At 38.1% G+C, this 17,360-nt stretch overlaps 1 protein-coding gene across 9 annotated transcripts in view; it reads left to right on the forward strand.

Moving 5' to 3' along the window:
- EBF1 (EBF transcription factor 1) overlaps window positions 1-15,708 on the forward strand; it is a 271,870-nt gene extending 256,162 nt beyond the window's left edge. For 5 of the 9 annotated variants that reach the window (XM_082063781.1, XM_082063782.1, XM_082063789.1 and 2 more), the window contains 5 exons: window positions 2,915-2,980; window positions 3,587-3,764; window positions 4,956-5,135; window positions 8,739-8,933; window positions 14,433-15,708. In XM_082063781.1, coding sequence (XP_081919907.1) covers window positions 2,915-2,980; window positions 3,587-3,764; window positions 4,956-5,135; window positions 8,739-8,933; window positions 14,433-14,464 — 651 coding nt within the window. In that variant the 3' untranslated portion in view covers window positions 14,465-15,708. The remainder of the gene's footprint in view (window positions 1-2,914; window positions 2,981-3,586; window positions 3,765-4,955; window positions 5,136-8,738; window positions 8,934-14,432) is intronic. The other 4 variants (XM_082063786.1, XM_082063787.1, XM_082063788.1 and 1 more) reach the window with 2 other exon arrangements.
- The last annotated feature ends 1,652 nt before the right edge of the window (window positions 15,709-17,360 follow it).

Raw genomic sequence — 17,360 nt, forward strand, 5'->3', positions numbered from 1 at the left:
CCCTCAAACTGGTAGTAAATGAGAGGTTAACACTATGGTGCCAAACCCATTATTGAGTAAATTTAGCACCTTGGACAGCTCTGTAAAATCTTTATTGCTTTCCTGACCTGCTCGTCATGTTCCGTCTGTGTGTTCAGTGGCTCTCGGCTCTGATTGAAAGGCAATATATTAGATCCCGAACACAAACATGCTCGGGGGCTGCTTCACTGGGAGCGTAATGACATGGAGGTGAGAACAATTTTCTGGTCACCGCAATCCAAGCACCTTGCAAGGTCTGTTGCTCTAACTTATAGAGGACTTTTGGGGCTCCTTTGTATGTGGAGTCGTAACAGTAGCTTCTGTGGTAATTTAAGCAGAGCTGGAAAGGGTTTAAGATGCGTTCAGAAAACAAGAAGTTACTATCTCAAGCATGTCTGTAGTAGTACTTTATTGTGTATTTTTATAGCTAGTTTGTGTATATAACGACTACCACTAGCTCTGGAATAGAAGATACCACTATTTGACACAGGAGTTTTTGCGTAACATCTACTTTGTATGATCTGAAAATATCATAAACAAGAAATGCTTTTATTGTGTGAAAATATTGTTAGAGAAAGTATGAAACTAAAATTTACAGATTCTGAAAATGTTAAAAAAATATAACCATTGACTATCTAGGAAAATTGAATGCTACTTGTCAAGTATATTTCAATAAACCATCAGGAAAATTAGTTTTATTTACATGCAATATGATATGTCATCAAAGGACTTTCACTGTTTAAGAACTGGAATATATTTGATATTAGGTAGAGCGGCTGTAAGATTCCATGTAATTACCTCATTTTTTAACATGGTCTTCAATCTCTTTTTAGATGCATTCTAAGATTTTTGGCTCAGCATTACATAAATAACTATGATTAGTCAGGTTGAGCCAAAATGACTATTTAAACTTTCTTCTATTTTTAGTAATTGGGCATAATGACAGCTTAGGTTAACAATATTCCAAAGCAGTTTGTGGGCTCTGTATTACATTATAATTTTCCATCAGTGAAATATATAGTGCAAACAATTTCTCCTGAAGTGAAATAAATCCTGCTTTGCAAAGTCAAACACCTGTGTAGTAATTTTCCACCTAAAATCATGAATTGAAAAAGATAACATTTTTCAGTAACATCTCTGTTCGTATCTTCAGTACGAGGTAAAAAGGGCAACTCAGTGTTCTGATGATTCTGGTAAAGCAACATTGATTGATTTTACCTGGATGTTGTTTGTAGTCTGTCTGTCCGTAATTATACTGCTAGATGTTGTGGTCAAGCTACTCACACACATAAAAAATACAATAAAATAAACAACAACCATGAGACAACCACAACAAAAAGAAAAAAATGGCTGTTGCGACTTAACTCCTCAGAATCTGTTTCTGATGTAGTCATATAAAAATCCATTAATTATATATTACCTCTCACTTCATATGTGGAAAATAATTTAAATGTGTATTCTGAGAGAGGGTGCGTGCAGCAGAAGGCAAGCCTAAATGTTTACTGGGAGTACAAAAATCCTCCATCTCATTTTTGAATTTAGGACATTATATATGTCATATGTAGTTACTGCAGTATGACAACTATTTTATCTTATATTATAGAGAATTTAAAATTGAAAAAAATGCTAATATGCATCTAAAAGCTTGTCATTTGAAGAGTTGTTCAAGGATTTTGAAGAGGTTATGGTGACAGCAAAATGAACGCAATTATATCTCTATTTTCTGATCAGAGTCTACAGTATATGAAAATTGAGCATTACTGTTTCTTTTTGGTATAAAATATGGCTATTGTGTAAAATATTTTAAGTTAGAAAGTTTAACTTTGTAGAAAACTGTAAAATCCTTAGAACTGATTCTATTTTTGTAAACTACCTGCAGAATATACCGTGGTGAATAGCATCATGTTAGTATATTACAGCAATGCTTAGGGGCTGGGAATTACAAAAATATATTGTTTTAATCAAAGGACAGTCTTGACTGGTTTTGATCAGGCAATTGGGAATCTGCTACATGCTTTGAAAGAATAAGAAAAAAAAATGTGTTCTGGTTTAAGTCTGCAATGCATTTTTACATTTTCTATCAGTATTGTTCATAGAGATTTTTTCCACACTGTAAAATGTAAGAACACAGGAAATATTATTACTTGCATGCCAGTTTAAAATACTCGAAGAAATATAAAGAGAAAAGGAACAAATAGGAAAATGGAGGGGAAAAAAATGCCCCAAATGGAGAACTAAATCCCAGACTGTTTTAAATTCTGCTGTCCATGCAGGAATTTTCCAGGAAACACTGCACGTACTGGGCCATTCTCTCGTACTGCACGTGTTCTCCTCTTGTGCAGCATTTTATGTACATGGATCCTGCCCTGACCCATCATATCAGATACAAACCAAAGGAGTTGAAAGGTTACATTACCAGTAGCACAGGACTGACTGGATATCTTTTGAACATGGCCTGCTGGGTAAGGTCACAATTCCTGCAGTATGCAATTAAGAATAAAACAAACACATTGAAGGGATTCATAACATGCTCTGAATGACATTGATTGCAGTAATCTAGTAAATGACCTCAGGATTGTATTCTGCAATAAACCGATGAGTGGTTTATAGTGCAGATGGTAGAGACAATTGAGTGATGTATTTTATTTTGCAGCACCAATGATTCTCACCTTTTGACTTGATTAAGCGTGTGTGTGAATAGGATGAACTAGTGATTTAACACCATTCGGTGGTTGCTGATAGTTGTTACAATTAAGGTGTACCTGGTGGGAGGAAAAAAAAACATACAAACCACAGTGCAACTAATAGAAGAGTATAAAAAGATTCTAATATTTGTTTTTCTCCCCACAAGGAGTTTATTGAACTCAGAGCAATGCATCTGTTTTTATATTGACAGGAAGTAATACTTAAGAGGGCTGCTGATTTAGTAGAAGCACTCTATGGTATGCCACATAATAACCAGGTAAATGCATTCTACTTCAGCAATTCTAAAATATGGCTATTTCTTAGATGTATAGATAGATCAGGGGCTAAAGGTACATGATACTACAATGTGAGACAAGAATAAATATAGAGGGCAATGTCATATCTGCAGTGGGGTTTAGTGTGCTTGTTTTCTTTTTTAAAGGGTGTGAATTTAGTGCTTCTAAAAGCAACATGCTATTAACCCTGGAGGCTTTTGCCCACTTTCAGCAGATACTATATAATATGGACAATGATATGCATTATGTATTGCCACCAGTGATGATTCAATCTTACCCTAAAGACAGCTTTAAGGTGGAGTAAGTCTAAGCTCCAGCCTCATTCTGCCAGTTGGTCTTGTTATACAGAAGCGTGGCCGCTGGGACTGAAACTTCCAACTCTCTTACCGCAGATGTCAGGATTTATCACAAAGGCAGCAGATCTTATAAGCATTATCTATCAGTCAGCCAACTGGTCTAGAAAGAAAAGCATCTAGTTTTTGCCTTTGCCCAGGGAAATGTTTCATTTTAGCGTGTAAGAAAAGGTTTGTCAGAGTCACATTGGTAACACTTTTATTCTTTTTTTTTTTTTCCTCCTTATCCTCTAGGAAATAATCCTGAAAAGAGCAGCAGACATCGCAGAAGCACTCTACAGTGTCCCCCGCAATCACAACCAGCTCCCCACCCTTGCAAACACGTCAGTCCATGCCGGAATGATGGGAGTGAATTCCTTTAGCGGTCAACTCGCTGTCAACGTTTCCGAAGCCTCACAAGCCACCAATCAGGGTCAGGAGAAGACTCGTCTTCATCTCTCTATGAACCTTTTCTGATAAAAGTCAGGGAATCATGAAGAGCAGTGAAAGAGTGATGGTTCAAATCTGCAGGCTAGACAGACACCATCCCACATACAAGCACAACCTTTGAAGGACACAACGCAGTCATGAGATGGGCCTTTCTTTAGTCACTTTTGCCCCAATTTGGGAAAAGCACTTCTGCATGTATCTAAATAGATTTCCTTCTGCTCAAAATAACACTTGTATTTGTGTTTAAATTCCACTAATTTTAAAAACCTTTTGCATTTCCCCCTCTCCGTTGCTCAGCTCTATTTTTTTAATCCAACTTAAAAACACACCTTAATGAAAAAGTATTAGAATTAGGCTGTTTACTAGAAGGGCAGACAAAATTATTCTGCTTTACACTAAAAACATATACATTATTTTTAGATTAAAATACTTTATGGATTCACTGTGTGGTAGGAAGAAAAGCTGGCTTTTTTTTTTTTCATTTTAGCAATGAAGATGCATTTTTTATTTCTGTGCTTCTAGAAACAAATATTCCTTTTTGGATATTTGGATATGAGTGAGTTTCCCCAACTATCATTTCAAGAATTAAGTAGAGACTCAAATTTTAACTTGGTGCCAAAAATTTGATAGTCATTTTCTACCAAGATCATGATCAGACCAGGGCAAAAAGACTAAGGATATCCCACTACTTTGAGAAATATACCATACGTTTCCTAAAGTGTGCAGCAAGCGTCTGAGATGGAGTAAATGAAAGAGATGTCAGAATAGAGTTAACAAAAATTACATGCTTTTACATACCTTAGGTTGGCATGTACTCCTCGCTTTGAAAATGTAGGTCATGTTTACTCCATTTCCTACAAGCAGCTCTTTCAGAGTGAGTGTTCCTGTGATAGCCAGTGGTGATCTTTGCTCGAGGGCATGTGTTGCTTGCGGAGCTGTGGAGGCTGTAGCCTCCCTCCTCCCTTTTTGTGCTCCCATCAGCAGTGACCCAGGCAGTGAGGGTCCACAATTTGGGTTACATGGTGGTAGTGGTGGTCCTGGACCTCCCAATGCCTGCCATGGCCAGACTAAGCCACTGGCTTGGTAGCACAGAGTTACTTGCTTGTTGCTGTTTGTGTAAAAAACTGTTCTTGGGATAATACCAATTTCTAAATGTGTTCCCTCCCCACAAAAGGTTTTACTCGCAACTCAAGCAGCGTGTCACCTCATGGCTACGTGCCAAGCACCACCCCTCAGCAGACAAATTATAACTCTGTCACAACAAGCATGAATGGCTATGGGAATGCTGGAATGTCAAATTTAGGCGGTTCTCCAACCTTCCTGAATGGATCTGCTGCCAATTCTCCCTATGCCAGTGAGTATTATATAGCTCTTCTGTATTTTATGCATTTTCATTAGAAAGAGATGGTGATTTTTTTTTTTGTGATGATACTCAATAGTTGGTTTCTATTCTGAGCACTTGAAACAAAGCTTAGTCCTTTCTCTCCTCCTCAAAGTACTGATCTTCGAAGCACTTTGAAGACATCAGTGTTGCCAGCAATCTATTCTCTGGTTTATTATTATTATTATTACTATTACTATTATGTCGTAGGAGCTTAAAAATTAGGATATCTCTCATGATTTGGGCTGATAGTTTTATAACTTACCTTATACTCTGTAAATAAGAAATGTTGTCCTCAATGTTGCAGAAAGCAGGGATGACATAAGTGACTTAAAGTCTGTTGCACTGGATCAAAAGTCAGTTGTCAGTACATGACTTTTTGCTGTAGCGATTATTAAGGGAGGCTGAGGGGCTTTGCTGCAGAAAAAATAGTTTATTCCAGCTGGAAGATATGCAGAGCAGAAAAGTTTGCTGTAACAAGATTGACATTTCCATAAGCTGCATGACGATGTTTCCAAGACTTGTGAGCAAATAATATGTTCATAACCTGTATAAAAATTATTAATTGCTATCAGGCCTAATCTTGATTGCTTACACGCCATTTGCCTTGGAAATAGGTATTATATTGACTTTACTGAGAGCTTAGTATTAGTAAATTTTGCCATGATCTAATAAATGGACTGGAGTTGGACCAAGGGTTGGACTCGATGATCTCTGAGGTCTTTTCCAACCCCGTCGATTCTGTGATTCTGTGAAATTGTGACAATGAGTTTGTGGTTTAGTGTCTGTACAGTGAATGCCACAAACATGTAAGTCACACAAATCATACATTGCATCGCATAAAGAGCTTATGGTCTACAGTCCCAGATACGGAAATATTTATGTGTAGGACTAACTTTCTGCATTTTGATATCACAGGTCTAGTAACCTGCTTAAATATAAATGCATTTCTATTGATAAAGGCCTATGAACCTCCTCTGCAGCCACTCACACAGCTCAGTAGTCCCTATTGACATGAGAAAATTAAATGAATAGGACCTGCCCAACTCCACTGACATTACTCATCTAGCACAAAGGATTCCACTGACATCTGCAAAAAGCTGGTAGAAGGTCTTGTCATATAAATAGGTTTATGGGCTGAGACCCTTGCATGGACAGGACAAACAGACTGCTGAACATACCAAGGTTTATGGAGCAAATCTTAAGTTTGGTGGTGTAAACAGCAGTAATGAATTATTTTGAATTGCATTGCTAGAGTTCAGAATTAAGGGATAGTAACTCTGATTTTGGAAAATTGCCTCCAAGGCTTCTTAGCTGCTGCAAATTTAGAAGAAAATATTTAGCCACATAACTAGTACTTATAATCTGGGGATTGCTAACCAGTTATTATTTTTCTACTGTAATAATAATGTAACAAGTAACGTTACGAAGTACCTCACTTATTAAGTTGAATTTACTGTCATAGAATCTGTGCACTCTGAATTCATAATATAACATGATTGATGAGACATCTCTTTTTGGAAGCAGATGCCAGTAATGCATTTAAAATACTCTGGCAGTGTATTATTTCATATTTATGAACGAAGTCCTCTTTAGAATAGCACTTCACTTCCCAGCCCTGGTTGTCTGTTCTAGCTATATTTTGGGAGGTTTTCTTGGTAGATCTGTCACTCTGCTAATGCCTAATCCATTGCATCAGAAAATGCTTCAATCATGACCTGAAAATTAAAAGGTGGCATTCTTAATTAAATCAATAAACTAATTGCTGTATAGTAGCAATTCAATTTAGGTGCTTTGATTGCTCTCCCTTAGCTAGTACTTCCAGACACAGAGTGACTTCAGACTAAGATTGTATCTGTCAGACTGTGAAACTTTGAACATTTAATTTCCATTAATTGATTTCCTCAGTGTTAACAAATATGATATCAGATTCTCAAATAAGAACTTAAATAGGGTGATTTTTATCTACATAAATGCAAATAAAATAATAATTCAAAGCCCAGATTATAGGAATTTTACCCTCTAATATGTAATTATTCATAGAACCCTCATGTATATAAGCAGTTTCTAAACAGAGCGAAGAATGAAAGTGCAGGATCTTACTATTGGTCTGACAACACTGTCTGAATATAAAAGTAGTTGGCTTTATTTTAATGAGAACAAATTCACTTAAAACTCAAATACACAAACCAAAGATATTTATCCCACTATATAATAAAATAATGCTTTAAGGATATATGATTTGAAAACCAAACCTCCTATACGGTGGATTTGCATTTTGGACAATCAGTTCAATCCCTCAAAAAAAAGAGGTGAGCATTATGTGTACAGTTATTTAGAAAAACTGAAGACTTTAATTTGATTCAGTCTTGTCGTTAAAGACCGATCTTCACTTGATGTAAACCAGAATGGCTTCATTGCTTAGCTAGTCCAGCTGAGATTCCAGTCGATGGCTCTGAATGAGAATGTTGTATTGACTGTATTCAGACGGTGGTCACAGATGCTCTGGGAGAATTATTTGTCTTGGCCATTATTAAACAGCCTTTCATTTTCAAAATTTTCCATCTCGGGTGAGATACTAAATGCCAGTTCCATTCCTGTGCATAAATAAATGGTCACATGAAAAATACGACTGTTTGTCATGTCACTGAGAATTCTTGGGAAGTTGTCACAGTGGAAAATGTCCCAAAGCTGATGGATACAGGGAAGCTGGAGACTGACTTGGTGCTAGTAGTTGTAACATCCACACATTATTTTTTGTGCAACGGACACAGTGCAAACACCAGTGCCAGGAGACCAAAGGAGTTAAAAACTGTCGGAGTGGCCATCTTGCTCATTGCTTCACTGGACAGCCTCCATGTATATGTATATATATCTATATCTAGATGTGTGTGTACATATAGATATATATATATACACATTCACAGCTTTCAGAATAACTCTTTTTAAACCCTAGTTCTTGCAGGGGTTGAGAGAGGAAAGAAACCCAACCCTTTTTGCTGACTTTTGACAAGCAGGTTGACTAGACTAGGCCACCACTGAGACCTCTCTACCTTCTGCAAGTTTCCCTGAAACCTCGTAGGTCTTTCTGGAGCCATCTCACAACAAGGAAAGCACAGATTAAAATGCTGGTTTTCTACAGGAGTTAAAAACCTCAAACCTTTCCAGGTTAAAAATTCTAGATCCAGATTTATACTTTAACCACTCTCCACCTACACAAAAACATTACCTATTTGGGCCAGGGCAGTGGCTAATGCCAATCACTAGAAAAGAAGTTTGAAACAGGATGGCAAGACAGGGCTGTTGTAAGAATAAAGATTTGCAGTGACAGAGAATTAAAGGAATGTTTAAGACCTCCAAGAATTACTGCTCCTCAACACGTGCAAAACAAAACAAGTGGGTTACCTGTAGCGATTGATCACACTTTCTGAACAATCAGAAATGTAACTGCAATAAAGGCCTTTGCCATTTGAAATCAGACCCAGTGCATCCAAGAAGCAGAGTTATCTTGTTTCTGCAGCCTGCTGTTTATCTGATACTAAGAAACGTCTTTTGGGGGTCTTTTTTTTCCTGCAGTTGTGCCATCAAGTCCGACAATGGCCTCCTCCACTAGCCTCCCCTCAAACTGTAGCAGTTCCTCTGGGATTTTCTCCTTCTCACCAGCCAACATGGTCTCAGCAGTGAAACAGAAGAGTGCTTTTGCGCCTGTCGTGAGACCACAAACTTCTCCTCCTCCCACCTGCACCAGCACCAATGGCAATAGCCTGCAAGGTAGGTGAAACCAAGTCCGGAGCTTCTCTCAAACCCATCAGTTCCCGGTGCCTTGCCAGGCTCCAAACCACACTGAGTTGTCAAAGGGGATAGAAGACAATGTGGGATCCCTGGTGGTCTCTGTCCTAAAGTTTTCTCCTGTAAAGAGTGACTGGACTCCACCACCAGCCCACCTAGTACTGTGCAGGTGTTTGGCAACCACCCTATCTCTAACTCAACTAATACTGCTAAATTGAGAGGCTGTGTCTTTTAAAGCACAGACCCACTGTTATGATAAAAAACAAGTAATATTTCAGCTTACTAATACCATCCTTTTTCTTTCTTTCCTCTCTTATTCCCTCTTGTCGTCCTTTATCAGACCAGTCTTTTGTGGACTCTAGCAAGTACTCCACTGCAGGGTCTCTCCAGGGGCTGGCCTTCTCCTGAAGTACGTCACTCAATCTTCCCTTCCTTTTTTTCCTTTGTCATAGTACACTTGTGCAGAAATCCTACTGACAGCAACAGACCGTTACAGAGCTTGGCACATATCTTTGCCTTTCATAAATAGAAGACACATTACAAACTAACAGCAGCATTTTTCCAGTTTAACTCATACCAGGGCAAACATCAGTTTCCACTGATTAATGTACTTCTGTGCCAATTAACTCCATAAATGGTGCAGGGCCTTTTTGGAAGCCTCTTGAACTGTTGGTATCAAGGGGCTGCTCCTTTTCTGCATCCCTTCCCCTCTCATTACAAAGTATTCCAGCATTAGCACCTAAATATGTTTTGAAGCGTCACTGCAAGCTGAGGGAGGGACAGACAAAAGCTTGTCAAACTGAGGATGCTGCAAAGCCCAGCGCTGCCCGTTTCATTGTTTGGTTCAGCCCGTTTTACAATACTGTGCCTAAACCTTCCTGTGTAATTACCTCAGGACGCATTAGTGTGCTGAGAGAGTCGTTTTCATGCTCGCTTAAACTGAGGCGTTTCCATAAGCAGATGCATCCAGCTGCCTCCAACTGTGCCAGAGGTGGGGAAGATGTTGCAGTATGCGTTGTGCTTCCCGCAGACCTCAGGTCTGTTTTCCTTTCCACGTGCCTGTGCAAATTATCCAAAGAGCATCGAGCAGGGAAGAAAATCCATCATTTTTAAAGCCACGTTCAGAAGGAGATATGCAGGGCGGGGGGAGGATCATTCCATAGACTCCACATGTCACTCTACAGCCTCTGGAAAGAGAAATGCTGGGCTTGCGGGCATAATGCTGATAGCACCATTAACAGCCAAAAAAATCTATATGCAGGCAGAGTGGAAGGAATTCATTCATAAAAGCTGGGATCTATTGTGACTGAAGGAAAGCATTATCCTCTGTGCGTTTTACGCTGGTGAATTCAGAGGAGGACTCATTGCAGATGTACACATGCACACAGAAATTGGGAAAATGCTAGGAACTTATAAGCAGCACTTGTGTACCTTCCGTCAGGACTTTGTTATAAATACAGGCTGTGGCAGGAATAAAACAAACAAAAAAAAACAGATGAGCTTTAACGTTTAGCAGATTAATTTTTGTGCATTTAAAAATTTTGGCACTGCTGACATGTTACAAATTTTAAAAGCAACAACAGCTAAAAATGTTTCACCTCCAAATTAAAAAGTAGAAAAGGAGCTAAGAGTTGACTGCCAGAAGCTTTTGAACCTGTTAATGTTCATTTTTTTTCCTTCTCTTCACCTTGTCCCAACTTGATGTTGTGGGTGGAGCGAAAAAGCAAATAACAGGAAAAAGCTTTTTCAGGAACCGTTTTCCTTTGACAAGACAGGGAACACCCAGAGTCCACATTATTGGTTATGAAAAGCAATTATGGGATGAGCTGAGAGCACTAGACAAAACTGGGTTTTGCTGATTGCCACCTCATTATGTCACATCCAGATCTGCGATGCCCAGAAACCACACAGATCTGAGTGTTCCCCCTAATTTTTATTTAGCAACTCAGTTTTCATAATAGGAATGAGACACCAAGAGATGGTTCATTTCTAGGTCATCACTGAACTTCTTTGTGAGTTAAAGACAGGCTTTAGTCCCATGCCTCCTGACACCACCTAGGGCTTGTAATAATCACTCAGAAATGCACTGCCTGTTGTGCCTTATTGCTTAAATAAACAACCATGTATGAGGAGGCTGGCTTATCTCTCTTGGGCTTCTGGATACATCAGAAAGCAATCAAGCTTTCCTTATGTAGCTTAGATATCAGCAGAACTCACTAAAACAACAGCTAGGCTTATCTGTTGTTCCCTTTGCCATGCAATTTTGTAAAACTCAAAATACATTATTTCTGTAATTTGCTAGCAGCAAATACAAATTAGTATATGATAGATGAAATAATGCCCATTAGTGGGAGTTTTTCTACTCCCTGCCCTCCCTTTCTGGAGGTGGTGTGATCTCATACCTGCACTGTTACGCACTGGTATCTCTGTTTTCAGGTTCAATAACATGCTACAGCTGAGAGAATTTGCATGACTAGATGTAGCACTTAAGGAATAAAAATAGAAAGATACAAATGAAAACTTGGAAAGAATTGGAATATCAAAGCTTTTAGGCAGAAAAGATATATCATTTTGCCATTTGCCTTGTAATTTAATTCAGAATTTCAGAGCTCTTCAAAAACAATAATGCTTTGAAAAAATGAGTGAAGATCTGCATCTGTACCAGTTGTTTCCAGTGGCAAAAGGTGCATGGCTGATATGTAATGACAGGGAAATATCTAAGGGAGGAGTTGCAATTATGTGACCTTTATTTGGGCTCTTACCCAGGGCAGACAGCTACGCTGTCCCAAGAGAGAGACAATTCTTGACCATTTCTTGTTGAAATTGATTGGGTTTTGATGAATCTTTTAGCTTGAGACTTTTTTTTTTTCTTGGAGTAATATTTTGACATTTTTCTGAAGTGTAGGTATTTTTTCTAAAGTAAAACAGTATCTTGTTTTAAAGCTTCACTAAATTTAGAATTTAGAAAGGACAAAAACGGTTGAAATGATATGCACAGAGGATGAATTATCCATCTGACTCTGCTCAGTTGCACTCATCACATATAGGAAGACTCTCCCCATCTGCTGAACTCCTTGCTTATCTGAGCAGTAACGAAAGGAGCTCTGTTGTCACTATTGCTTTTCCTTGCACTGTAACATGCGGCACTGACATCCAAGCACTGCAGTTCCACCCCTATATTGTGCTAAACAACTGCCATCTACAAATCTCCAAGTGCTTTACTATTAGGGATAGAAATTGTTATCCTCAAATAAGAAACAGAAACAAATCAAATCACTTGTCGTAAGATAGTGAGCTAGAAGAAGAACTGGGACAAAAATCTGTCTCGGGTCTTTGCCTTCATGAATCTTTCACATATTTAGATAGGGAAAATTACACTCTTGCCCTTAGCTGTAAGTGAACAGCAGAATTAGTCAGGCTGACTGTATCGATTGCTGTCAATACGTACTTTACTGATGCTATAGAGGTCCATGATTCAGAGTCCATATCCTGGCCCACATGGAAGGATATCAAGAGCAGAGTAGGGAGCAACCACAACAGTGAGAGCGTTGCTTGGCTTGGGTTTGCTTCTTTTTCAGTCTCACGTATGAAAAGGACAGCCCAATTGTGAGGACTCAGAACTTGTTATTTGAGACACTGCTGAAATAAAACCCTTTGAGAATTTTTTTTAAACAAAGCTGCTGTTGTTTCACCCAGTGTTGATTAAATTGGCAAGGATTCTAAAAAGAAAGGCAGTATTGGATTCATCCTATGATTTGAGATAAAGGAGACAGCATAGCTGTGGACATTATAGGAAAATGCATCCAAGATGAAGCCTAAAAAGCCCATGGCAGGGAATAAGTCAGCAAGGACCATCTAAGACAAAGTGGTGTCCTCTATGCTACTCACTTAAGTGCCTTGCTGGAGGGCTTAAAGCAACCTAACTCACCTCCCTATCCCTTTTATCCTTGTTCTCAGCTCCTTAACGAGCCCTCATGGAGAATGGAAACAATCAGTACAGTCATTCCACATAGAAACATTGCTGAATTCCAAATTCCAGGAATTTAAATGCTGCTGTATAGTTGCAACATGTCACCTCTGAAGATGGCCTGTTGCAAACATGTGGATGTGTTTTGCATTCTTGCCTTCTCCTCTCATTTTATTTCATTTAATCTGTGCAGTTTACTCGGGCTGTTCTCCCCTTGTTGATTAGACTTGTAATTCTTGCACATATGGTGGTGTTTGTGGAGAAAACATTTCCCTCCTCTCCCCCTCCAACCCTGAATCTGTGAGTCTTTTACTTTGGCTCTGTTCTTATCAAATAATTGCAGCTGTAATTAAAGCACAATGAATCAGCACCAGTCGCAGGTTTGAGTTCTTCCTTAAGAAATTACATGTCCAGATGTCTGAGATGGCAGGCAGCTCTAGCATTTAAATAATGTGCCCATGAAGTGCCGTCAACCTGAAGGCGAATCTGTTCTCTAACTTTTTTGCAAATAACCATACAACTGTTATTTTAAAGATGCATTGCTATTATAGTTTTCATCATAAGCTTGCATGACTACCTCCTGTAATGTTGTGCTTGCTCACTTGGGCATTTATTACTTCTGATCTGCATAGAGCGCCTTGTAAACAACAGGAGACCAAGCTGGAGGTCACACTAGGTGGAAGACTGTACCTGTTGATGTGTAATGAATGTCTCCTCTTTAAGAGAGGTGGTGGTTTCACGGAAAATGAGGTTGGGGAAGCATAATAAATACTGATGATTCAACTTTCAAAATTCTAAATTAACATTAACATAGGGCTCACTCAATATAGTTGGTGATGTCTGCTACAAGTGTAATACAACCATGAGAAGCCAGTCTGCTAAACCACCAGACTTAAGGACATTTTCCAATTTGAAAACTGGATGTGAGAGTTTAAGTCCTTTTCTTAGCACCTGGAAATGCATACATAAGTCTGAGGGCTGAATACAGAAGAGAAAACTGGCATAGGAGAATGAACCACTGTGCGTGTCTAATGCAATAGACACCCTACCAGATCTGTAATATTGGGGGCCTATGGGACTCCAACCAGTTGCTCATATGTGGAGCAACTATCTGCTTTGCTTTTAAAAAGTAATAGAATGTGTAGCAACAGGTGGGTCAGGTTTAAGCCTCCTGAGCATTCTGAGATTTTGAAACTAAAATCAGAAAATGAAGTTGAGCTCTGATTCTGATATCAGGGAAGTGCACTTTTTCTGCAAGAAAACCACTAATATCAGCAGTCACATGTAATTTAAACTACTTTCTGATCAGAATGAGTCTTCCCATGATTAATGTGTACATAGTTGTCTCTACTGGATGATACTTAAATATAAATTTAATTCACAGTACAGCTGAAGCTCAGTACGTTAATAGTAAATGCTAAAAAGCTCTGAGGATTTGGAAAGTTGCTTGATAATGCACTAAAGTAACTTTTCCCCCCCTCTCTCTCTCCCCTCCTCCCCTTCCCTTCTGACAGCTATATCTGGCATGATTGTTCCCCCCATGTGAAAGAATTGCCTTGAAGAATTTTATTAATGAAGAAGTTGAATTCTGCTTCAGAGAGAATCTGATACAAGTCCCAGAGTGGAACTTTTTACTCAGGCCTTTTTAAAAATAAAATAAAATAAAAAAAAAAAGAAATAAAGAAGAATCTTACAATAACTGCGGATTTTTAAATAAACCAGAAATCGCCATCCTTGCAAATACTGAAATTAACAACCTACAATTGCAAGGTGTTGATTCAAGTTGTCCATCCCAAATACCTGGGAGCTATATTTATTGTATGTTGATTAAAAAATCCACTTTTTTTTTTTTTTTTTTTTTTTTATTTGGGGGGGGAGGTGGGGCCTTGCTTTTTTTTTTCTTTTTAATTGGTTTTTGTCTTTTTTTTTTTTTTTTTTTTAAGGCTCGATTTAACTCAACCCCATTTGTCTTTTCTAAATCACACAATTACACAAGGGACACTAGAGATGGAACTCCACATTGTTAATTTATGATTTTCCTTTTTTTAAAGCTGTGTAAAGAAAAATGAAGAAGTGTCATTTACATACAAGTCTGTATGGGACAGAATAGAAGTGCCAGTTAGTTTTTCGTAGAAGAATTATGGCCATTTAATTAAGGGTCAGCTCATACAGGTTGCTTATCCAGTGGTCGCTAGCTAATATGATGCATTTTTAATGTTCTAATAAAATAGATACCACTCCCTAGAAATATGGTATTTTTGGATGACGAGGGCGGGTTGAGGGGTGGGATTAGTAACCTCTCTTTAATATCAGGCTCAATAATTCTGTAAATAATGCAACGAAAAAAATGGTGAAAGAAAAGGTAAGGATGCAAATAACACATTTCCTCTTGAACTGAAAATCCAGTGCCTCTAGATATAACGCTACAACAGCAGAATTAGATTAGCAGGGCGCTCCCATTAGCTTATACATCAGACTTTTTCCAAATGAGTGGCCTTCTTGAGGTTTAACGTCACCCGAGCTGTGCATAAAATGCCACTTAGATTTTGCACAGCCCTCTCCCAACACAGACTGTGGCCATCGCGGGGGGCTCAGTGCAGCCCCATCCCCTCCCCCTGTTTGATTTTATGGGGCAGAACAAGAACAGACTCATCGGTGGTTCTGCATCCTCACAATCTAAAAGCACATGAGTCTGTCAGCATCCCACTAGGATTGGTCCTGTATCAGTCGACCCTGTCGGTTTGTACCATAATATATTAAGCAACAGGTAACTGCTTTTGAATAGTAAATGGAAACATGAGTTGGGTGGGGGGCGGGAGGGCTCTTAGGAAGGTTTCCAATCAAACCATAGCTTCTGTTTTACAACAATTTTGCTCTCATTATCTGGGAAGTGTTCTTAAAAAACTATTAGTCAATGAGGCAGCAAAGCTCTGAAGATGCATTACCTGATATTTTTTTCTTTGCTGTTGTGTTTTGTATGTAGTTATAAATACTGTAGATTTTTTGTGATTTTTTGCCAAAGTTGTTGTTCTATTTATACATTTTAATGTCTTAAGACAGTTTTTCAATATCACAAAAAAAAAGAATTTTACTGCATATTTTGCAAAAAGAGCTCACTACCTTTAGCTTGCACATACTTGCAAAATTAATTAAAGAGGAAAAAAAGCTTTTTGTTTCTGTTTTTTGTTCGTTTGTTTTACAGGGGAGTTTGTAAAATATCCATATAAATAATGTATTTATCTTTGGAATTTGTACATTGCTCTTTTCCCCTGCCAAGTTTATTTTATTGTGTATGTTTGCTATGTGAAAAGTGCTGATTTGTTTGGTCATTCACCGTTGTATTAGCTGTTGAAATGTGATTTTTAAAACATTTCATTTATAGTTTTGTTTTTTGTTTTTTTTTTTAGTATTGTTTAAAACCATGCTTCCATTTTTTTTTTAATTTCCACCCAAAAGCCATTGTCTATTTTTGTATTATTTGTAAGTTAAGAAGTTTTTTCCAATATATGGCAAAAAGTAGCATATTATTCTTGTAGCATTTAGTTATGTAGATTTAAAAAGAAATTGTATCCTTTGCTTTTGAGGCTTAACAAAAACTAATGCTGTTTTACTCTATTAATATGCATGGGATTTCTCCTCTTTGGAGTGACGCATTTTTGTGCATTAAATATGGGGAGAAACTTCATAGAAATCAATGAAAATACTTTCTTTCTTAAGTCTGCTTGTATATTTCTCTGTCTTTCACATAAATATAAACCAGCAGATTGGATGCCTTAACAATGCAAATCATATTCATTTCACTTGTACATTGTACTGTGCACCAGAACTGTCAAATCATCACTAACATTCTAAGAAAAAAACAAAAAAAAAATGAATTGAAAAGCACAAAAGAACTGTTTTGTTACCTTAAAACAATATAACTTTTTTCTAGTCGAGCAAGAAATCATTTACAACGATGCTGCAACTGTGCATGTTTCCTGTATGAATTTTGCAATGGTTTTCACTAGAACGTCACAGTGTGATTTTGGGGGGGGGGGGCGGGAAGGGAAGAAAACAGGATTTTTTTTTTCTATGGCAAGAAAATAAAAGAAGAGAAAACTGGAAAATGTGAGAGACGTCAGTTTATTGCTTCTCTGTATTCCAAGCGATTACTCTAATTCACATAGCAAGCAACAGCACGACAATGTAATCAAATTTAAAGCCATATTTTGTCCGGTGACACCATCAATTACTCTTGTAGAGCTCCACTCAAAGTCATAGCGAGTTTGACACCAGTGTTAGCCATCGATGTTTGTAGCCTTCTATGCCAGTGTCCAAAGATCCTTAGACAGTGTGCATCATTTTGTTTTGTCACAGCTATTTCTAGTGATCCGATGACTGGGAATTTATATAAAACCCCCAGACACCACCCTGATCTTTTACAACGTAAAAGATGCGGCTGT

The sequence above is a fragment of the Streptopelia decaocto genome (genome assembly GCF_964273445.1).
Source record: "Streptopelia decaocto genome assembly, chromosome: 12".
Classification (NCBI taxonomy): domain Eukaryota; kingdom Metazoa; phylum Chordata; class Aves; order Columbiformes; family Columbidae; genus Streptopelia; species Streptopelia decaocto.